Source organism: Sciurus vulgaris (genome assembly GCF_902686455.1).
Source record: "Sciurus vulgaris genome assembly, chromosome: 1".
In the NCBI taxonomy this organism is placed as follows: domain Eukaryota; kingdom Metazoa; phylum Chordata; class Mammalia; order Rodentia; family Sciuridae; genus Sciurus; species Sciurus vulgaris.
In genome coordinates, this window is record NC_136461.1 from 111,740,001 (window position 1) to 111,763,923 (window position 23,923).

Below are 23,923 nucleotides of genomic sequence, written 5' to 3' on the forward strand. Positions count from 1 at the left end.
GGGTATGTATGTTCAAGTATAATGGAAATATCTGACTTCTTCCTAAAGCAAGAGCGATAGTTTTCTGAAGCAGAATGAAGCGGCAGAAGAGAATTTAAGGGATGGGGGACAGATAAGTGTCTATTCCTTAACTTTTAGTTGATAGAATCAAGAGGTAACAGATCATCTCAAGTCTTGACTAAGTGATGTTTCCAGGAAATCAGTTCCTCTAATGAGTACATATAATGAGAATGTTAGTTCTGGCTGAAATAGACTTGTAGAATCTCAGGAAGGTAAGTCAGTTGGTAAGGAGCACTAGGATTCAAGATTTTAGCTCATTTTGTCTCTTACTAATACATTTTGTCTCTTACTTTCCTCCTGTCTCTTCTCTTCTCTCCCTTCCCTCCTTTTTCTTTCTTTCATTGCTGGGAATCCCCAGTTAACCCAAAGTCTCATGCATGCTAGCAAGTGCTCTGCCACTCAGCTGCATACCCTGCCTTATTTTTTTCTATCTAGCTATTTGACTCAATGCTATTGGTTCTATTTCAGTATTTAATGTTTGTGTGTTGATTTTTGGGAGTATTCGAATCAGGGTAAGATCCATTGAAGTCCAAATACCTGTCCTTCCATTTCACGTTGCATGTTGAGGATATATTGGGACCGAATCAAACAAAAAAGCCAGTAAGCTGGGCATGGAAGCGCACTCCTGGAATCCCAGCAACTGGGGAGACTGAGGCAAGAGGATCACAAGTTCAAACCAGCCTTAGCAACTTAGGCCAGAGGGCTTGGGATGTGGCTCAGGGTAAAGCACCCTTGGATTCAACCCCTAGTGAGCAAAAAAAAAAAAAAAAAAAAAAAAAACCCAAATTGAAAACCTTTTTTAAACAGGGCATGGGGCACACCTGTAATCCCAGCTCAGTGTGAGGCAGGAGAATTGCAAATTCAAGATTAACCTCAGTTGAACTGGACACAATGGGGCATGCCTATAGTCCCAGTGGCTCTGGAAGCTGAGGCAGGAGGATCCCAAGTTCAAAGGCAGCCTCAGCAATTTAGCAAAGCCCTAAGCAACTTAGCAAGACCCTTTCTCAAAAAAAAGAGCTGAGGGGAGTTGGCGTTTGCCTATTATATGTGAGGCACTGAGTTCCATCTTTAGTACCACATAAAAATGAGTAAGAATAAAGTATGCTTTTCATTTACAACTTAAAAAAAAAAAAAAAAGAGCTTGGGATGTGGCTCAGAGCTGGGTGCAATTCCAGCTACCAAAAACAAAAACAAGAAATTACCCTCAGCAGTTTAGTAAGATCCTGTCTGAAAACAACAAACAAAACCTACTGGGGATGTAGCTCAGTGATAAGAGTTCCTGGTTTCAATTCCCAGTAACTTCCCCCTGCAGTTAGCCCTTTTTAAGAAGTTACATGTTTCAGGTTCTAGTTAAAGTTCCAATTTTAAGGCAGTAACGAGGGAGCCACAGGATCAAAGAGGTGAAAAAAGACTAGAATCTGTGAAGGAGCTTGAGGGAAACCAGTACAACTTCTCTCCCTTTTGTAGCAATAAGCAAACTAGCTCAGACAAGTGAAGTTGTTAATTCCTGGAGCAGGATAAAATCTTTGAAAAAAGCTTACTTTGCCACTGTAGGTACAATTAAATCATGAGACTTGGAAGTTAAGAAAATTGAAGTAATTTTTAGTGTTTCTTGATTTATGCAAATCCGAAGGAGCAGGGGATCCATTGTCATACAAATTAGTGCTTTTATGAAAAAGTTTATCACATATATATAAATAATTTATACACTACTTCAAAGATGTATTGATTGTATAAGATTTGAAAGGAGTGTTTATACTACAATACTGTTCACTATGAAGTACCTGAAATGAAACTAATCCTTGTCATGAGCAAATCACTCTTCTCCCTGTGCTTCAGGGTGTTCTTTGAGTTTTCTTGACCACACAGTGTTGAGTATCATGTTCAGTAAACATTACCTCCCTATTTTAAAAACCTGAAAAGTAAAATTTAGAGGAATCTGAAGGTGTAGAATAAATATTTGACCAAGTTTATGCACAGTAAATGGTAAATGGTGGAGCTTAATTTGGCAAAGTGGTTTGTTTGAATAGAGACAAAACTCATTTACTGATATGTACTGTCCTATTTGTAAAATGAGTGGATAAAGAGAGATGTACTCTTTTCTTTGTCATTCTCAGGATAGGTCCTACAGTGCAGTGCTGTCAATTAAAATACTGTGAACTTCAGCAAATTCTTTCATAATCTATTTCAAATCCTTTTGAATAGCTTCAGTGATTTTTTTTTTTTTTTTTTTTTTTGGTAGTTGTAGATGGACAGAATGTCTTTATTTGTTACTTTTATGTGGTGCTAAGGATGGAACCCAGTGCCTCACATGCTAGGCAAGTGCTCTGCCACTGAGCTATAGTCCCAGCCCCCTTCAGTGATTTTTTAAATTTGTTTTTATTTTCTTCTTTTTCTTTTGTAAAGCACTTTAGAGTTGTTTTGGTTTGGTTCTGAGATTGAACCAGGGGCTTTCTACCCCTGAGCCACTGAGCTACATCCCCAACCCTTTTAAAAATTTTTTTAGATAGGATCTTGCTAAGTTGCCAATGCTGGCCTTAAGTTGCAGTCCTCTTGCCTCAACCCATTTAGCCAGGATTAGTTCTGTGCCACTATTCCCAGCATTTTTTTTTTAAGAGCTAGGATCCTAATTTTCTTTCTTTTGTCTATAGTTGGGATTGAACTTGGGGGCACTCACTCTACTGATGAGCTACATACATCCCCCCTAACACCCCCTCTTTTTTAATACTCCTCTATTTTGAGACAGGGTCTTGCTGAGTTGCCAAGGCTGGCCTGAAGCTTGGGATCCTCCTGCCTCAGCTTTGTGAGTTGCTAGGATTACAGGTATAAGCCACTAAGCCCAGCTTAGTTTTTAATACATTTTTTTTTTTTTTTTGAGGTGGTAGGGATTTGAACCCTAGGCCTTGTGCTTGTAAGGCAAGCACTCTACCAACTGAGCTATATCCCCAGCCCCCTGTTTTTAATACTTAATATACAATTTATACTCAGTCATTCTTAACTCTGCACTTAATAAAAAGAACAGGTTTGGTTGGGTGTGGTGGCACATATTTAATACCAACTACTGGAAGCTGAGAAAGGAGAACTGCAAATTCAAGTCCATCTTCAGCAATTTAGGTTCTAAGCAACTTAGCAAGACCCTGTCTCAAAATAAAAAAATAAAAGGCGACTGGAGATGAGTGGTAAAGTGCTCCTAGGTTGAATTCCCAGTTAGAAAGGAAAACAAAAAATTTTTTTAAATTTATGCTTACTCTATATAAAGTATACTTTTAACATTAAAATGTGATGGGTACTGGAAGGGTTTGCTATAAAAGTCTATGACAGAATATTTAGGGGCAACCATAATGAAAAAAAAAAAAAAAAAACTACTGCTCTAGTTGCTCAGGTAAAAACCCTTGACCTTGCCCAATGTGGTGACATGTACAAGTAGTCCTAGTTCCTTGGACAGAAGGCTGAGGCAGGAGGATTGCTTGAGCCCAGGAGTTTGAGGCCAGCCTGGGCAACAATACTAAGATCCCATCTCTTAATCAAACAAGCAAAAAAACCGAAAAACCCTTAGTGTTACTTTTGATTCATTTGTTTTTCTCATACACAACATAAATCCATGAACAATCCTTTTAGCTCTACTACGAAGTATATCCAGAATTTGATATCACTTTTCATTACCTACTTTGCTATCACCCTGGTCCAATCCTTTTTTGGATTACTCAAATAGCCTCCCAACTAGTATCTCTAAAGTCTGTTTTCAACCTAGCAACCAAGATGATCTTTTTAAAACATTATGAATGCTAGTCATGGTGGTGCATGCCTGTTATTCCAGTGACTTGGTAGGCCAAGGCAGGAGGATCCCAAGTTCAAGTTCAGCCTCAGCAATTGAGTGAGATCCTAAACAACTTAATGAGAAAAATAAAAAAAAAATTAAAAAGACTGGGGATGTGGCTCAATTATAAAGTATCGCTGGTTTCAATCCCGGTATCAAAAGCATCATATGAACCAGACTAGTGGCACATGCCTGTAATTCCAGTACTCTAGAGGCACAGGATAACAAGTTTGAGGACAGCATTGGGCAATCAGTGAGACCCTGTCTCAAAATAAGGGTCAGAGGATTTAGCTCACTGATGAAGCACCCCTGAGTTCAGTCCCTGGTACCACAGAAAAAAAAAAAAACACAAGGCGCTGGAGTTGTGGCTCAGTGGTAGACCACTTGTGTAGTATGTGTGAGGCACTAGGTTCAATTCTCAGCACTGCATATAAATAAACGTCAACAACTAAAATATATATATATTTAAAAAAAAACAAAACATGACAGGATAATCACCATGTAACTTCTTTGGTGAAAACTACTCTGAAAACTGGGCATACAACTATAATCCCAATGGCTTGAGAGGCTGAAGCAGGAGGACGGAGAGTTCAAAGCCAGCCTCAGCAACAGCAAGGCCCTCAGCAGCTCAGTGAGACCCTGTCTCTAAATAAAGTAGAAAATAGGGATGCCCCTGAGTTCAATTCCCAGCAATGAAAGAAAAGAAAAGAAAAGAAAAAACTCCCTATTTTAGAGTTGATAAAATTTATAGGAGACTACTGGTTTGGATTGAGTTCCTGCATTAAGCCCAACAAAACAATTGAAAATAAAGTCACTCATGCTACAAAGGTCCATATCACCAAATGAAACTAGGTTGTTTACTTAACCTTTCAAGAAATCAGGAAAGAGATAATAGCCAAATTCCAAAATAGGTCATTTAGAGAACAATCTTCTATTTCTGCCTTCCTCAGCCCTTTCCTATCAATAATGTCAAACTTCTCTGTTCAGCTCATCAGAACACTCATTTTATAGAGTTTTTATAGAATGAGATATTTCTGGTTTTAATCATGAGGTTTAATCATAAAGTCGGTTAGTCTTTTTGTTTTGGTTTACTGTAGATTGAACCTACAGTAAACCAAAAAGACTAACCACTGAGTTACACCCCTAGGCCTTTTTAGGTTTTAAACAGGGTCTCACTAAATTGCTTAGGGCCTTGCTAAATTGCTGAGACTGGTCTCCAACTGAGTGGTTGGGATTACAGGCATGGAACATAGCTAGCTTTTATTTCCTTGGTGGTGCTGGGGATTGAACCCAGAGCCTTGTGAATGCTAGGCAAGCATTCTACCAACTGAGCTATATCCCCAGCCCACTAGTCTTCAAATGTATTGAAACTTTGTCTTCTAGCAAAGTCTCAAGCCCCAAAACTGTTCTGCTTTCTGGCTTCACTCATCTTATACCACGTGTTCCTTTCTCTTATTCTGTTCCTAACTGGCTTTCTTGTTTTTGTAGTATGTTAAAACATTACTTGTGTTAGGATCTTTGCACGTGGTGTTCCTTCTGCTATCATGTCCCCTCCCCTGTTTGTGCTTGTTTACCTTTTTCTCAGTGTCCACATCCAGTATCATTTTCTTTCAGAATCCTTCCTGGTTCACCATACAATTTCCATTCACATTCATATTCATTCATATTCATATTCTCATTCTCTCTCTCTCTCTCTCTCCCTCCCTCCCTCTCTCCCTCCCATTTTCTCTCTCTCACACACACACACAACACAACGTGTTGCATCTTCTGCTTTGTATTTATAGAACTCACTAGGCACTGAAATATACTTAAGGTCTTCTGCCACTAAGCCCGAGAGGAGATTTTTGTATTTTTTATTGTTACACAAACTTAAAACAGCACTCGGTACAAGGACATTCAATAACTTTTTGTTGAGTTAATGCTAGATGTGAACTTGACAGTAGGTTCCTTGACTCACAAACGGTACTGGAGAGACATAAAATACTTAAAATCGCACGTGTACAGTGGGAACACATGTTGAACCCGCAAATCTACCCAGAGGATCTATATAAAGAGATGAAATGGAATGGTTGATTTTAGTCTGTGCTAATCAATGTAATATTTAAGGCTCTCTTAAACTATAATGTGAGGAGCAACTGAGAATGTATTTGACGTAACTGGCTAAAACGAGGTCATATCTTGCCAATCATTCTTTCCTCGCTTCAAATTTTTTACAGGGAAAAATTTTTGTTTCATTTTCTGTTATTTACTCTTTCTATAATACGACTGGATTATATACTCGACCGGCTACGAATGGTATCGTCCAAGGGGAGCGTGTAATACAGTCTGTTCTAGGAGTGTGCGTAGTGAAAGACTCGTTGGTCCTGGCACATGCGCATCTGCTGCGGCGCTGCAAGATGGCTGCCAGCCATTTTGTCGCGCGTCGGTGCCCCATTAGCGGTGGCAGCGGGTGGAGACGCCAAGAAGTAACAGTGATCTCGGAGCAGTGGGAATTTCCTGGCCCTGTTGTGTGAGCTAAACAGCAACATGAGAGCGATTCCGCGAGGAAGCGAAAGGCGGAACGGAGCGTTGGGCCCCGCCCTCTAATCTCTCCTTAGGTTGACTAGTTCCTTCATCCTTCCCTCAGTTTTTGCTTTCAGTGCGCTACGCGCAAACTGAATGCGCAGGCGCACAAATAATCGAAGCACTTCCTTGGGCGTAGGGGTTTGCGGACTCCTGCGCGCGCTTCTCGAACTCTTCTCTTGATTGGTCAGATTGCCCCGCCATCACGACTCCCTTTGCTTTCAAGGTTGAGGAGGAAGCGGAGGGGCGGGGCCAAGCTGCGCGTGCGCGATGCTGTTGCTGTCCCTTTGCTGCTATTGCGTTGCAAAAAAAAATCCTGACTAGGTAGCCTTGGGCCTTTTCTGTGCAAGAGAATCTAAAGGAGAGAGAAAGATTTCTACAACCGAAGGGACAGTCGGGGAGTATTAAATTTAAGATATTAACGCCCTCCTTGGCTCATAGGAGTGTGGTTAGAGGGGTGAGTAAGGGCCTTAGTGTCGAGAGCCGAAGAGTATAAACGATTAGTTTCGGCGCCAGGCGTTTTGAAAGGCTTTGCAGGTTCTGTTTTCTTCGTATTTCTCTCATGACTACTGACTGGTTTAAACACTACCCCTGAACAAATATCGATAAACCTTCGAAACCCGCAGCCCTTCCTTGCAGCGTGTAGGATCCGCCAGCGTGCCGGGCTGCTAGTCCTCCCTTGCGTACCTCCAGAAGAGCCTAGCGCGTGCACCACCCCCACCCTCTGGCCTCCTTCCCCATCTACAGCTTCCACGCACTCGCAGTGATTGTTTTGCCCGCTCCCGTCGCCGCCGCCGCCGCCGCCGTCACCGCCTCCAGAGGAGCAGCAGCGCTTGTGCAAACCGGGAAGATGGCGGCCGGCGGCGGCGGAGGCAGCAGTAAGGCCTCCTCCTCGTCGGCCTCTTCGGCAGGGGCTCTGGAGTCCTCGTTGGATCGAAAATTCCAGTCGGTAACCAACACCATGGAATCCATTCAAGGCTTGTCGTCTTGGTGTATAGAGAACAAGAAACACCACAGTACTATCGTCTACCATTGGATGAAGTGGCTCCGGAGATGTGAGTTGTTGGGGTTGACTAGGGAAGGGAAGACTGGGGAAATGGAAGGAAGTACGACCCGAAACCCTTGGGGGTTTTTCCCACGGAGACACTGCATTCGGTTGGGGTTGTTCACAGTAAAGCTTGGACCCGACTGATCCCAAACCCAGACTCCATTCCTAGCCCAGGTTGCCCTGAACTGCAGAAGGTTCATTTCTTGGATTTTTTTTTTTTTTTTTTGCCTCTGACGTGGTATGACCTTGGGCCGTTGGGCCCAGATCCATACAGATGCACATATTTCAGTTCAGAGCCTTGTAAGTTGTGTTGTTGAATTTACTGAACCTTTACGGAAATTGTCGCGTCCGTTTATTTCTTGTAGGCCTTGACGTGTTAATGATTTCTGGTTTTCCTGATGGTAGACAAGCTGTGGTTTAAGCAGTAGTAAGTTCACTTTCTTAACCAGAATATGTTGGACTATTTTGTGTTTTCTGCTGGACTGGAACTTGTGATATGTAGTAAGGAAGGCTTTATTTGAATGAATGTCTCTAAAACTTGTGTATTTAAGGAGGGACTTGCCTAGATGGGTGTTAACAAGAAACAACATGAGCTCTACATATATCTACAACCACCTGCTTTTCCTTTACCTGTGTTTGCTGCAATAAAATAAAGACTTCTTGATACTGACCAGAAACAACTGGGATACTGTAGTCAGTGTCATCGTTAATACCTTAAAGTGGAAAGCATATTAGTGCTTTGCTTTATTTAAGCTACATTAACTTAAAGCATATTTGGCTACTTTTTAAATACCTGAAGTACATTTTTACAGAATTGAGTTTGATTTCATAGGTAATCAAAACGGAAAATGTGCTTTTTAAAGTATATGATACTTTTTTTTTCAGTTATTGCTTTTTTGTCTCGTGTGTGTGTTCTTTCCCCACTTTGCTGCTGTACTACAGAAAAGAGGTCTGTTAAGCATAGATTTTTCCGAAAGATTTAAATCATATAGGAGAAAATGTGGAGAAGTCACTTGCTTCCTGCTGAGAAGAGAGGTTTAATCCAAACTTCACATATAGCTATTTGAATTTTGGTTTGCTTTCTATCTATAACATGTCACCAGTGAGACTGGTCATCCAGTCATTCTTACTTCTTATCTTACTTCTGCCATTGCCCCTGCAATGTTTTGGTTTGTCTTTACCTTTTAGGAAACAAAGCTTGGCTAAAGCTTGCAAAATTAAAGGTCCAGAGCTTTAAACCATTTGTGTTGGAGCTTATTGTTGGAGATATTTCTTATGATTCTTTGAATTATAATGCTAAAAATTTAAGTTACTAGCGAAGAGATAGGATTACTTAATTTCTTTGCCAATAACAGATCAAATAGTTAACTTTTTGCTAAGAGGTAAAATTAGAATCCGGAATATCAAATATGCTAGTAATCATCATCAAAGATTGACTTGTCATGTGTCTGCTGTGTGTCCAACTATTTCATTATACCATCTAATATACTTTATAATGTACTGAGAAGTAGATTTTTTTTTTTTTTTTAAGTAATGGAATTGAACCCAGGGGTGCTCTACCCCTGAGCTTCATCTCCAGCCCTCTTTATTTTTTTTTTTTAATTTTTTTTTTTAGTTTTCAGTGGACTTTTATTTTATTTATATGTGGTGCTGAGAATTGAACCCAGTGTCTCACACATGCTAGGCAAGCGCTCTACCACTGAACTACTACCTCAGCCCACTTTATTTTTTATTTTAAGACAGTTTCTTGCTAAGTTGCCTAGACTGGCCTAGAGCTTGCCATCCTCCTGCCTCAGCCTCTCTAGTAGCTGTGATTATAGGATTGTGCCACTGTGCCCATCTGAGGAGTAGATTTTTGAACCACTGGTTTACAAAACAAGGACAGTAAGGCTCAATAATGTCAAGTTGCTAAAGGTTACTCAGTAAAATGTTGTAGTTAGGAATTGGCTTCACCATTAACTTTGTAAAAAAAAAAAAAAGTTTAATGTATTTGGCACACCACTGGTAGCAAGCAGTGTTAATGTGAGCATGAGAGCCTGTTCTCCACTGTCTTACAAGGTTTTTACTAAGTTATGCAAGCATTTTATATTTCCTACCTTTGGGCTCTACTGTTTTAACTCTTATGATTACATCCTTTGCAAGAATAAGTTGGTCCCTATCCCTACCTTGTGGGATCATAAATGACAATTACCAGATGTTTTTTCCTAGTTGGCAATAATGTGATATACTGGAGCCAGAGTTTTTCTGCCTCTGCTGTTGTTGATACTGTGCCTGAGCTTGTTTCCTCTGTTGATATGTTAAGAGTGAAAAAATGATTGCTCCAAGACAGAGCAATAATTCAGTTGAAGTTCATTCTGTATAGTTTATATACTTCTCTAACTGTAAAAGCATTTGACTTTCTAAAACCTGATATGATTTTCCTAGGGGAATGGAATTTAGCTTTCTAAAATGGCTAAGGGTAATTCGTAGTCATTTTGTATTTACTTTTGGTGAACATTATCTCATATATAAATATAACCTTTTGAGAGAACTATTCAGTTCAGTGGTAAAGGGTAGAATGAAAATTGTGCATTTTCCTGATGCCACTTTTGCTTCTTTTTTTTTTATCCTGATATCCACTATTTAGTAATGCAGACCTCTGTGTAATTTAAGTAACTACGTTAGCTATTCCAGAGATATTTTTTTATTTACTTACTTTTTGTGGTGCTGGAGATGTAACCTAGGGCCTCTGGCATGCTATGCAAGTGCTTGCTTCTGAGCTGTATGTCCAGTCCTCAGAGATATTTTCATTTTATCCTTCGTTTCACAATGTGTCATAAGAGACTTGTTTACCACACAGAAAAATAAATTATAAAGGAAATAATTTAGTGAAGGCAAGTGTGCTCCCTGAAGATACACACCAATTCACTGGTTTTCTTCAGGCATCTTTTAGTTTTGCTTGACTGTAGTATTCATTGCCCTTTTTTTTTTTTAAGGTACTGGAGATCAAACCCAGGGTCTTTTGCATGCTAGGCCCTCTACTACTGTGTTACATCCCTAGCCCTCATTGCCAACATTTATAAAAGTTATCTTTCTGTAACTTAAGCAGGTGTCTTTCCTCTGCTTTAAAACCCTCTGGTGATATCCCATTGCAATAGCTTTAAGTTCTAAACTTCTTTTACTGTGGTCTACACTGTAAGACCCTACACTAACTGCTCTGCTTGCTTCTTATTTTTTTCCTAATCCTACCTTCTCTTCATTTAGGTCTGAGCTCAAATAGTACTTCCTCAGAAAGTTGATCACCTTCAGTTGCTATTATGTCATCTTATTTTCAATATATGAAATCACCTTATTACGTGTTTATTGTCCATTTTCCTCCGTCAGATGACAGCTGGTTTTGTTTGATGCTGCTGTATCCCCAAGCAACTAGACCCAAACATGGCATTTAGTAAAGCAGTCGCTAAATATTTGTCAACCCAATCCTGTGAAATAATCAAATACATGACGAACAGAATTGTTTCAAGTTTTTTTTTTTTTTTTTTTTTTTTTGTCACATTTATAGTTTAGTGGGAAGAAATTATAGGCACAATTGTATGCAGGTTCAGGATATAGCACTTACATGGATTTGATGTGCAATTTGACCTGATTATCATTTCTATACTTCATTTTTCTTTCCCATTTTTATTTACTTGTTTTGTTTCTTTTCTTTCATTTTATTTTTGGTACTGGGGATTGAACCCAGGGGTACTTACCACTGAACTACATCCCCAGCCCTTTTTATTTTTTATTTTGAGACAGGGTCTCACTAGTTGCTTAGGGCCTTTCTGAATCCCTAAGGCTGGCCTTGAACTTGCTTCAGCCTTCTGAGTCATTGGGATTACAGGTGTGTGCCACCATGCCTGACTTCTTTCCCATTTTTAATGTAAAATGATAATCAGTATGGAAAAGTAGAAAAACACAGACATAGGTTAGAATTAGACCTAGGTCCAGATCTTGACTCAATCACTTAATGCTGGATGCTATACCATGTGAAGTACTTATACTGTGAGCCTTAATTTCTCTTCTTTAAGTAGAGACAATAATGATCTCTCATAGGATTGTTGTCTAGGTATAAGAAGATAATGCATGTATTTTAGCACAGGACGTAGGACATAAAAAACATTCAAATTACTTACTGTGATAATTCAGGTAAAAGTAGTCTTAAAATTCTGAATATTCAAAATAAATTATGGCAGAATTTTGTTTTGGGTACAGTGGTAGAAATTACATTCTTGGTTAGTAGCCTCCCTGTTGGACTAACCTCCCTATAGTTCTCTGAAGAACTAATAGAAAAAAATGTAAAATACTATGTTTATGATACGTCTGTTTTGTCTTATTTCTAACTACTGAATAGGTTGGTCTGTTTTGGAAAGCAGTGTGAGAGTTTAAGTGGGTTTTTGCAGGAAATAATAGATATGTGATTGCTACTTAGTTGTAAAATACAAAATCTGTTGATTTCCCTTAAGGTACTGGTATAAATTTTATATACAAAAATAAAGAGACAATGACACTTCCTCCCTTTCTTTTCATCACCCCACTTCAGTACTTATCAACTTTATGGTCATTTATTTTTTTAATTTTCATGTATCCTCTTTAGCCTCTCCTCTACATTACTTTGAAGCAAGTTGAAGTACAACCTATTACATTTTTCACAAAAGAGACAAACATGGACTAGAAAAAAATCTATTCATAGAGGATTTATTTTTTGCAGAGATCTTCAAAGTGTAGTTACCATTTTTTATCTTATGATAATGCTTTCTCAGTTTGAATCTTGTGAACCTTAAGTGGATCATGAAGCTGGTAATAATTTTATAGCTAATGTTTGTTGAGTGCTTACTATGTACCAAATGCTCCTAAGCATTTTACACATACTAATTTATTCAGTCCTCACAATCTTTAAAGTAGGTATTATAATCCCCATTTTACAGATGAGAAAATAGAGGCATTGAGAAGGTTAAGTAACTTGCCTGTGTTTACAGACCTAATAAATAGTTAAGCCAGGATAAACCCAGGCATTCTTGATGTAGAAGGTGTACTTTGAGTTATTCTACTACATAGCCTTTCCTATTCATAAAATATTTTCTACAGTGCAGAAGCCTTTGATAATTTGCTTATTTATTTAGGCTTAGGCCATGTAGAGTAACTAGAATGTTAAGATTTTATTTGTAACTTTTTTTAGTTGTAGATGGATACAGTACCTTTATTTTATTTATTTACTTTTATATGGTGCTGAGGATGGAACTCAGTGCCTCACATGTGCTAGGCAAGTGCTCTACCATTGAGCTACAATCCCAGCCCCATTTATATTAATTTTTAAATTGGGTCATAAAAATTTTATGTATATATGGAGTACAGTATGATGTTTCTGTAGCTTTTGTGGAATGTTTAAATCAAGGTAAATATCTCCTCAAACATTTATCACTTCTTCATAGCAAATATCAGGGTTTTTAAATCTTTTGTGGTTTTTTTTTTTTCCCCCCTCTTGTGGCAAAACTGTGCTGATTTGCTGTTGTGACATTCATTTAATAGAAAAAGGGAAAACAAGTTGCATATATTTAAAGTGTCTACTAGATAAAAGCCTCTCTAAATAAAAGGTTTATTTAGATGAACTAATTAAGATGTTTTGGTGGCAAAACATTTGGAGTGTATACTGGTCAATGAAGAGTTCAGTCTGCTGTGTGTGTGTGTGTATACATTTTTTTTTTTTTTTTTTTTTTTTTTTTTTTTGGTGGTAGATACTGGAGATTGAACCCAGGGTCTTGGGGATACTAAGCATGTACTTTACCACTGAGCTATACCCCATCCTGCTGTCTTATATTTGATATTCCACTAATCTGAAGGCCTGGGACCATTTTCTACAGTTCAACCTCTGAAATGTAACCTGTTCTTTAACTTTACTTTCTTTGTAATCTTATCCCGTGTAGCAGATATGTAGGCTAGACTTGTAGAGTGAAACAGTGTTTTAATTATATATGTATACAAATTAGTAACACAGGTAGATTGGATACAGATTCTGATTTAGAGTTCTAAAATGGATTTTGCTTCCAAGTCACTAATTTACCAGTGGTTCTTTCAGCAAATATTTATTTTTATTTTTTAAAATATTTAAAAATTGTTTAGTTGACAGCAATTATACATAATTATGAGATAAGTGTAATAGTCCCTTTACTTTGTCTTTCTTCCATTTTTTTTTTTTTTTTTCTTTTTTGTGATACTGGTGGTTAAATCCATAGGAACGCTATAACCCTTTTTATTTTGAGACAAGGTCTCACTAAGCTGCTGAGGCTCGCCTTGAACTTGGATCCTCCTGTCTTAACCTCCTGCATCACTGGACTTAACAGCTATGTACCTTTTTTGCCCAGCTTCTATTTCTGAAATATACTTTTTATTTTATTCATTTTAAAAAAAATTTAGATGTTGATGGACCTTTATTTTATTCGTTTATTTATATGAGGTGCTGAGAATTGAACCCAGTGCCTCACACTTGCTAAGCAAGCCCTCTACCACTGAGCCACAACCCTAGCCCCTTTTTATTTTTATATTTTGGTACTGGGGGTTGAACTCAGAGGCACTTAACCAATGAGCCACATCACCACCCCTTTTTCTTTTTTATTTTGAGACAGTGTCTCACTTAGTTGTTTAGGGCCTTGCTAAGTTGCTGATGGCTGGATTTGAACTTTCAGCCCTTGTCAGCCTCCCAAGTTGATTACAGGCATGCTCCAGCATGCCTGGCTAAAATATACTTTAAATTTTTTTTTTTTTTTTTTTGCTGTGCTGGGAATTGAACCCAGGTCCTCACTCATGCTTGCCAACAGCTCTACCACTGAACTACATCTTCAGCAAATATATTTTTATTTTTAATTGGCACATAACTGTAATAGTTCTGGGGTATAGTGTGACATTTTAAGGCATATATAATATATAATGATCTTACCAGGATAATTGGTTTATTTGTCACCTCAGACATAATTCATTTCTGTATGTTGGGAACATAAATTCTTTCTACTAGCTATTTTGAAATATACAAGCAATTGTTTTCAACCATAGTTTCCTTACTGTGTTATAGAACATTAAAAGTTATTCTTCCTTCTGGGCATACTAATCCCACGTGCCTGTAATCCCAGGAGCTCTGGAGGCTGAGGGAGGAGGATTATAAATTCAGAGCAGCCTCAGCACCTTGGCAAGGCCATGAGCAACTTAGGAAGACCACTGTGGCTCAGTGGTTAAGTTCCCCTGGGTCCAATCCCTGGTACTAAAAAAAAAAAAAAAAGAAAAAGTTATTCCTCCTATCCTACCCAGCTGCACTCATACCTGTTAACCCTTAACAAATATTTATTGAGCACCTGTGCTAGGCACTATCTCAGCAGTTGGGGATACAGAGTGAACAAAATAGACAAAATTTTTGTCCTAACAAGAATTTATACTTTTGCAAGAGGAGAAAGACAACAAACATAATAAGTGATAATAAATTAAATATTTCAGAAGGTGTTTAGTGCTATAGAGAAATATAAAGTAGGAAAGAAGACTACTGGAGATTTGCAGTTTCAAGCTAGACTAGAAGGATAGGTCTCACTGAGAACGTGAAATGTGAGTAGACAGGTAAAGATATTAAGCAATATAGATATGAAGGCTTGCAGAAATATTTAATCCAAAAGAACAGAAAAGTATAAAAGTCCTGAGGTTAATGTATGTCTGGTGAGCTCAAGGAACATTTAGAAAACAGTTGTAGCAAATGAGCCCAAAAAGAGTGTGGTAGGGAAAGAGACAAATCACAAAGGATCTTAATAGGCACTGTAAGGACTTTGGTGTTTATTGTTTTTGTTTTTAATATATTTTTTGTAGATAGACACAATATCTTTATTTTATTTATTTTTATATGGTACTGAGGATCAAATCCAGTGCCTCATACTTGTTAGGCAAGCACTCTATCACTAAGCTACAACCCCAGCCCTTTGGCTTTTATTTTGAATGAGTTATTCAACTATTTGAGTGGAGGAGGGATATGAACTGATTTATGATTGGAGGTGCTGCCAGGGGTTGAGCCCCCAGTGTTCATGCTAGCTGTTTGTTTTGTTTGGTTTTTGGTGGTACTAGGCATTAAACCCAGGGATACTCTACCACTGAGCTACATCCTCCAGCCCTTTTTATTTTCATTTTGAGACAGGGTCTTGCTAAATTGCCCAGGCTAGCCTCAAACTTGTGAATATATTGAATATGTTGTTTTTGAAGTCTATTTTTAAAAATATCTTTACTGAGATTAATTCATAAATATAAAAGTTTATTTATTTATTTATTTATTTTGAAGATTAAATCCAGGTCTTTGTATATGCTAGGCAAGCATTGTCCCACTTAGTGAAAGACAGGGTTTCATTTAGCTGTCCAGATTGGCTTTGAAATTGTGATCTCCTGCCTCAGCCTCCCAAGTAGTTTGGATTATAGGTGTGCACCATCATGTCTGGCAGTATTAACTTTACTGTTGGAAGTTACAGCAAAGCTATTGCTCCATGGATCCAATGAGTCTAAACCAAGAATAGAAACAAGAAAAAGATTAAAATAGATTATTTCTTTGGAGAACTGAGATAAGGTTTACCTTGAGCCTCAGAAAAAACCTATACCAAGAATACATTAGATCAAGTTAGTAGAGACATCTAAGATACCAGAATGTCTGAGAGCCTTCTCTTTGGATCTCTTCTTCATGTGTGTTAATGGTCTATCTTATTAGACTACTTCTCTATCTACATTTACTCTCTAGTTGATCTCTTCCAGCTTTCTGGTCCTAAAAACAGTCCATACACTGAATAGACACCTTGGGGGTAACTCTTGCATAATTTTGTGAATATACTAGAACAACTAAATTGTACACTTTGAGTGAATTTTATGGGCTAGGGATGTCATTTAGTGGTAGAATGCCCCTGAGTTCAATCTGCAGTATCAAAAAAATAAAAGTTTAATATTACATTATCTGTCTCCTGTTTTCCCTTTGAATGCCTAGATCACCTTTTCTTCATTTCATTGCCCTGGGTTCATAGAGTTGTATGCAATATTTTTCCATGTTTTCCTGGCAGTGTTTCAAAACATGGAACTATCTTATTTCTGAAGTGTAGTACGAATTAACCAGCTTTTATGGCTGTATTATGAGACTTTATAAACAGTCATTATGTTCTTCAATTAGATGCTTTGTCTCTCATGGAGAAGGGTGAAATACCCTTGGCCCTAGATGAGTTTAACACAATGTGTAAAACATAATTTTCTTGTGCCAGATCCCATAGTAAGCTGAATGTTAAATTGTGGAACAAATAAACATTCCTATATAAGTATCATATGCTTTACCTCTGTGAAATTTAGAGGGAGGGACTGGGGTTGTGGCTCGGTGGTAGAGCATTTGTCTAGCATGTGTGAAGAGGCACTGGGTTCAGTTCTTAGCACCACATAGAAATAAATGAAATAAAGGTCCATGGGCAACTAAAAAAAAATTTTAAAACTTAGAGGGAAAAAGACAACATGAAAGTAGCAGGGAGAGAGATATAATAGAGAGGAAGGGGATAGTGGGAGATGGTAAAAGAGAGTAATGAAGGGTATGCTCAAAGTATGTTATATGTATGTTCAAGTATGCCACAGTGAAACCCATTATTCTATAAAATTAAAATGCACTAATAAAAGTTAAAAGCAAGCATTCCTATAACTTGAAGTATGCAACAGTATTGACAGACTTCAATATGGTATGGAAGTATTTTCAGAGGAAAATTACAGTTGCAATGGAAAAAATACTAATATTAAAATTTGTTCAAACAGGCCACCTCAGAATTACTTTAATATCAGTTTTATCTGCTGAAAAGAGATGAATAAATGAATGTGTGTAGTTTCTTAGGGAGTAGAGGCCTACTGATTTATTCTTAGTGATTTAGTTTCTTTCCTTTTATAAACTATATGTAATAGCTGCATGCAAAATTCTTTTTCTTAGACTTTTGATCTTTTTTTTTTTTTTCATACTGGGACTTGAACCCAGAGATGCTCTATCACTGAGCTACATCCCAGCCCGTGGTGTTTGTTTTTGGTGTTTTTTTGTTGTTGTTTTATGACAAGGTCTCACTAAGTTGCTGAGGCTGATTTTGAATTTTTGTTCCTCCTGCTTCAGCCTCCTGAGTTGCTGGGATTACAGGTGTGCATCGCCAGCTCATTTTTTTTTTTAATACGTTGATTTTATTTATTTTTATGTGGTGCTAAGGATAGAACCCAGTGCCTCACACATGCTAGGCAAGTGCTCTACCACTAAGCTACCACTGCAGCCTCTTATTCTTTTTTTTTTTACTCCACTTTTCCCATGCATTTATTATTTTACAGCAATTCCTCCAAGTGGAGAGATTTGGATTAGTTTTAAAATTTCAACTATCTGAGAACTGAGAGTACATGGAGTTTAATCTGTAGCAGGAGCTAAACGACCCTAGTAAAAATTATCTAAGAATTTAACATCATTGAAACAAACCATCATGACTTTCTAATCTCTTTGTCAAGGAAACAAAAAACAGTTGGTGTTTTGTAATGTTTTCAGCTTCCCCACAGATTTTAATTATAGAATACTGGAGAAATGCACAACTTGTGCAAAGTGGAAGAACCTAGTTACTCCTTTTGAGAAAAGGCAACAGTTCATTTGTTCTTTGAAGCATTTAAGTTTTTCTTCTTCTTTTTTTTTAATATTTTTAACTGAAAATGGACACAATTTTGTTATTTTTTTTTTTTTAATGTAGTGCTGAGACTTGAACCCAGTGCCTCACACATGCTAGGCAAGTGCTCTACCACAACCCCAACCCCTGAAGCATTAAAGTTTTGCTAGCTAAGATAAGATAATTTATAAAAAATTCCTCACTCTTACTCTCTTCTTTTTAGAGAAAAGTTGAAGCATAGGCTCCTTGATGAAAGAAATGAACTGTTTAATATATTGGGCTTAAAATTTACTTGTAGTTTGTGATCTTTCTGTCTCCCTGATCTCTCTTCTTCCATCCACTTCACTTCAGTTATTTAATTTCACTTATTTTTACTTTCTGGTTCTTTGGTTCTCACTAGCAGAGACATGTTGTATTTTTCATTCCCCCCCCCCCCTTTTTTTTTTTTTTTTTGGTGCATTATAGTTGTACATTTTGATGGGATTTGTTGTTACGGATTCATACGTGCACACAATATAACATAATTTGGCCAATATGTAATATTTCTTTATTACTGTTTAGCAGAAGTTATACTGTGAAAGGGGAAAAAAGGATAGAAATTGTAACTTAGCATTTTAAATTTTATTTGTATTATTTTAATTTTATTTGTTTATTGCAGAACTGGGGCTTGAACCCAGGGCTTTGCAAGTACTTTGCTACTGAGCTAACATCATGTTAGTTTTTAAAATGTAGTGTGTCAGAGCAGGGGTTGTGGCTCAGGGGTAGAGCACTTGCCTAGCATGTGCAAGGCACTGGGTTTAATTCTCAGTATCATATATAAATAAATGAGTAAAATAAAGGCCCGTCAACAACTAAAAATATATATGAAAAATTTTTTTTAGAAAAATGTAGCATGATGCATTCTTCTAAGATAGTGACCTCTATCTAGAAGGCAAAGTCAGTATTACTTGAATAATGGAATGTTCTTTCATACTATGTTACGATTTTCAAATTTACAGAATTTAGAAAATGGATTTAGATATACTTAGTGTTTGCTCATTGTAAAACTATACTGAGTGCTAAAAGAGAGCATTATAAGGAACTTATTGACATTTAGTAACTAAAGTATTAATTGAACAAAAATTATTGGTTCTGAGAAATACCATACTATGACAAGTATCACTTTTTATTGGAATGTCAGTATTGTTACTGAGCATACTTTACTAGATAACATATATACATTACCTAAAATCCTGACATCAGCTCTGTGAAATATGAATTATCCTCATTTAAATTTTTTAAAAGTATTTTTAGTTGTAGATGGACCAAGTACCTTCTGTTTGTTTGTTTAATGTGGTGATGAGGATTGAATCCAGTGCCTCACATGTGCCAGGTAAGCACTCTACCACTGAGTCCCAGCCACAGCCCCTCACTATAAATTTTTATAAATTGAATCTCAGGGAATTTAATGATTATTGTGGGAAAATTGCAAGAACATTTATAGCATAGGAAAAGAAAACCGTACATGGTTTCAAGGTGACTAAATATAAGCTTAATTTTGTTTTTTATTACATATAGGCAGAAAATAAAAATAAGTGGGAGAACATCAGTACAGTGGATTCGAAGCCCAAGTTGCTTCCAAGTACTTTGTTACTGTTTAATAATGTTCTTTAGAGGCTGGGAGATAGCTCAGTTGGTAGAGTGTTTGCCTCGCAAGCACAAGGCCCTGGGTTAAATCCCCAGTACTGCAAAAAGAAATAATAATAATGTTCTTTATAACATTTCCAGTCATTAATGTAGTTAACTTCACAAACATAGCATTAATAATTTAGTAATAAAATAGCTTACATTTATTGAGTTCTTATGAAATATCATTTAATATGACAATTCATGAGGTATTTGCTAAGTCTATTGGTGATATGTAAACTTAACTGCATTGATGATAAGCAAAATAATAAACACTATAAATGATAACAAATGAAGTAATCAAAGGCTTGATGAAGTAAAATAACTACTTCGTGGCACATGGTAAACAGTGGAAGCCAGGCATGGTGGTGCACACCTGTAATCCCAGTGAATCAGGAGGATGAGAGAGGAAGATCACAAGTTCAAGGCCAGACTCAGCAACTTAGTGAGACCCTGTCTCAAAATAAAAAATAAAAAGGGTTGGGGTTGTAGCTCACGTGGTGGAGCACTCCTGTTTTCAATCTCTGTATCAAAAAAAAAAAAAAAGTACTTAAAACAATAGAGCCAGTTTTAAATTTAAGCAGTTTTGACTCCAGAGGCCAACACTTCAGCATTGTGATAGACTGCTTCCCATTTCTTTCAGTGTGTTTTGATATGTATTCCAGGGCAATATGATATATATACTGTGCTTACTTATTTGCTTATTTTCTGAGATGTGGTACATGGATTTCCTCATCCCCAAATAGAATGTAAACTCGTGATAGCAGAGACTTCATTTTGTTTACCATTACACCCTCAGCATCTAGAAGAGGATATAGAACTTAATGAAATTTTCTAAAGTCTAACCTCAGACCATACTTTAAGAACTGTTGTTAGAAAGGTTATGCACAATTTTGTTGTGGTTACATATGTAGAGAAGCATACTATATAATAATTGATTGGTAAAGAACATGAACTTTGAACTCAAATTGGTATTATAGTTACAACTTAGTTCTAAAGGCTAATAGTTATATAACTCAGTTTATATGATTATTGGTGGGATTAAATAAAGTAATTTACATACAGTGCTTTGCAAATAACCAGAAATATAGAAAACTCAACAAATAGTGAACCACTGTCATTTGAAATGCATTTATGGTTTACATTTTATCACACCATGTTTCATGCAGGTCTGTTTGCTTAAACTTTAAATTCTTCCAATTAATCCTGAATATCCTGTGTGAAATTTTAAGGTCAATAATGCAAAAGTGGGCCTGGTGTAGTGGTGCATACCTGTAATACCAGCAACTTGGGAGGATGAGGCAGAAGGATTATGAGCTCAAAGTTAGCCTCAGCAACTTGTGGAGACCCTCTCTCAAAATAAAATATAAAAAAGGGCTGGAAATGTGACTTCGGTGTTAAATGTCCCTGGGTTCAATTTCCAGTACCAAAATAAATAAATAATCCAAAGGTGTGAACATGGATTTTTAAATTGCCAGAAAAACATCTATTGTGGAAACTGTTCACCTGTTTTGATTATTTAAATTACCTGTTGATATAGCAACATCTTGCAGCTACAGAAATTCGTAGAATTTAAGACTTTTTCATGTTTTGTAGCTATTCTGCTAATATGAATTTGTGTCTGAAGGGATATTTAAGGGACAGCAGTATCCTTGGTGCCTGAATTTTCAAAAAATAACAGAAAACAAGGTTTCTAAAAATTAAAAATTAAGGTTAGATCCATAAAGACCAAACACTTTCATTTAAATTTTTAAACAATCTAAATTGTTTTTAAAAGAAAATTTCATATTAATATGTACATCTTGGAAGATCAGTTTCACTTTATTTTAAAAAGACTTTTTATTTTATTTTATTTATTTTTTATTTTATTTTATTTTTTTATTTTATTTTATTTTATTTATTTTATTTTATTTTTTGGTGATGGGTATTGAACCCAAGGGTACTTTACCACTAAGCTGCATGCCCAGCACTTTTTATTTTTTACTTTGAGACAGGATTTCATTAAGTTGCTTAGGGCTTCCTTGTTCCTGAGATTATAGGCGTGTACCACCATGCCCAGTTTAGAAAGACTTTTCAAGACTGATAATAGAAAAGTGAAGATCTAGAAATTCATTTGTATGTTATCCTTATACATATACATTATAGTATTAACTAGGGTAAGAATTCATTTCTGGGGCTAGGAATGTAGCCCAGTGGTAGACTTGCATAGCATGCCCAAGGCCCTGGGTTCAGTCCACAGCAGTGAGTGGGGAAAAAAAGAGTTCATTTCTATCCTTTGATTTCTCTCAGATTGTCATACATAGCACATATGTTGATGAATGTGAGAAGGTACATAGAATATATGCAATAGTTATATATGTACAATAGTAGTAAGCAAAAATAACAGTACAAATTTGTATTCTGTACAAACACCATTTCCCCAAAACTGGTGATGTTTAGTTTAGGATTTCACTGTTGAAGTTTAGGAACGACTAAATGAAAGTTAAATCTGTTTTCATGCTGCTGGACCTTAATATCATTAATAAATGTTTCTTGAATTTCCAAGGGGATAGGATATTGAGCATTTTTTCAAACTTATATGACCTTGGAATCCCTTCGTAGTTTTTTTTTTTTGGTATCTCATGAGACTAGTGGTTTATAGAACTTGCTTTGGGAAACTTTTATGTAAAATTTTCTAGGAAATTCCCAATGGCAGAGCAAAATACCAGTTTATATTTGTGTATAGTGAGAAAGGCTTCATGAAGGAAACAGTTTTCCAAAGATGTGAAGCAGGTGAAAGAAGGCATCCCAAATATAAAGGCTTTTAAGAATCAGAAGCAGAATGAGAACCACAAGACACACATACACGTAGCTAAATAAAAATAATAAAGACAAAGAGGAAGAATAAAAGATGATTTGTTTAAGACATAAGGAGCAGCTGGTGCATGCCTAGAATCCCAGCAGCTCTGGAGGCTGAGCAGGAGGAGGCTGAGGCAGGAGGATCGGGAGTTCAAAACTAGCCTCAGGAAAAGTGAGGCGCTTAAACAACTCAGTGAGATACTGTCTCTAAATAAAATGCAAAATAGGACTGGGAATGTAACTCAGTTTTCGAGTGCCCCCGAGTCCAATCTCTGGGATAGAAGTAAATTTTTTTTTTTTTTTTTTTGCCGTACTGGGGATCGAACCCAGGGCCTTGTGCTTGCAAGGTAAGCACTCTACCAACTGAGCTATCTCCCCAGCCCTCCAAATTCCAAGTCCAATCTCTGGTACCAAAAAAAAAAAAAAAAGGGGGCAAGGGGAAGTTATTTAAAAGAAAGTAACTACTTATAAAATAACAGCTATAATAAATAGATTCTGTACCAGCGGGTGTGTTACTGATATTAGTATATTTGAATTTTATTCAAAACTTTTAGTGTTCATAAAGCTGAACTCAAATTAGTGAGGCCAGATGTTTAATATATTTCATAGTTTAAAAATTACAGTCTCCCAGGACATCAAAAACAAATTTGTAGAAACATAAATATATGTTAAATATAGATGGTCATTCTAATATAAATCTTTAGTTGCTACTGGCTCTGCTTCCTTTAACTTTGGTCTTTTTGCCTGAGGCACCTTTATAGTTGCCAGGTATGATGTAGATGGTTGGGTTGGACTTAATATCTTTTTGTCATATTTAACCCTCCTGAATAGTGCTTTCAGAATCATCTGTTGTTCTGCAGTTCAAAAGTAGCTGAACTTTTTATTTTTCTCTTGGCTCATTTGGGAAAGATTGCCTTAATGAAGGTCTAAATTCTTTCTTTCATGAAGGAGAGATCTTTTGTTATGCAGGGTTTTTTCCTTTGAGCACAGCCATTATTATTATTATTATTATTAATTTTTATTTTTACTGTGTTGTGGATTGACCCCAGGGCATTGGGATGCTAGACAGGCTCTCTGCCACTGAGCTATATCCCCAGCCCTCTCAGTCTTTTTTAGTAAAAGAGATGACAAGAATAGAAAGTGAGTGAGTTAGGGACATTTGAAGAACTGAATAGTAAATAGGGTAGAAATAGGGTAGGGTTTGTATTATGTATGTATATATTATGAACCCAGGGCCTTGTGCATGCTAGGCAA

General features: G+C 36.9%; 1 protein-coding gene and 1 long non-coding RNA gene across 6 annotated transcripts in view; one reads left to right on the plus strand and one right to left on the minus strand.

Moving 5' to 3' along the window:
- The window catches only part of LOC306642444, a 158,594-nt gene that overhangs the window by 49,003 nt on the left and 85,668 nt on the right, over nucleotides 1-23,923 (minus strand). The gene's annotated exons all lie outside the window — the stretch shown is intronic.
- RPRD2 (regulation of nuclear pre-mRNA domain containing 2) overlaps nucleotides 6,234-23,923 on the plus strand; it is a 96,077-nt gene continuing 78,387 nt past the window's right edge. The window contains exon 1 of one of the 5 annotated variants that reach the window (XM_079107034.1): nucleotides 6,234-7,494. In XM_079107034.1, the coding sequence (XP_078963160.1) occupies nucleotides 7,290-7,494 (205 nt within the window). In that variant the 5' untranslated portion in view covers nucleotides 6,234-7,289. The remainder of the gene's footprint in view (nucleotides 7,495-23,923) is intronic. The other 4 variants (XM_079107031.1, XM_079107030.1, XM_079107033.1 and 1 more) reach the window with 4 other exon arrangements.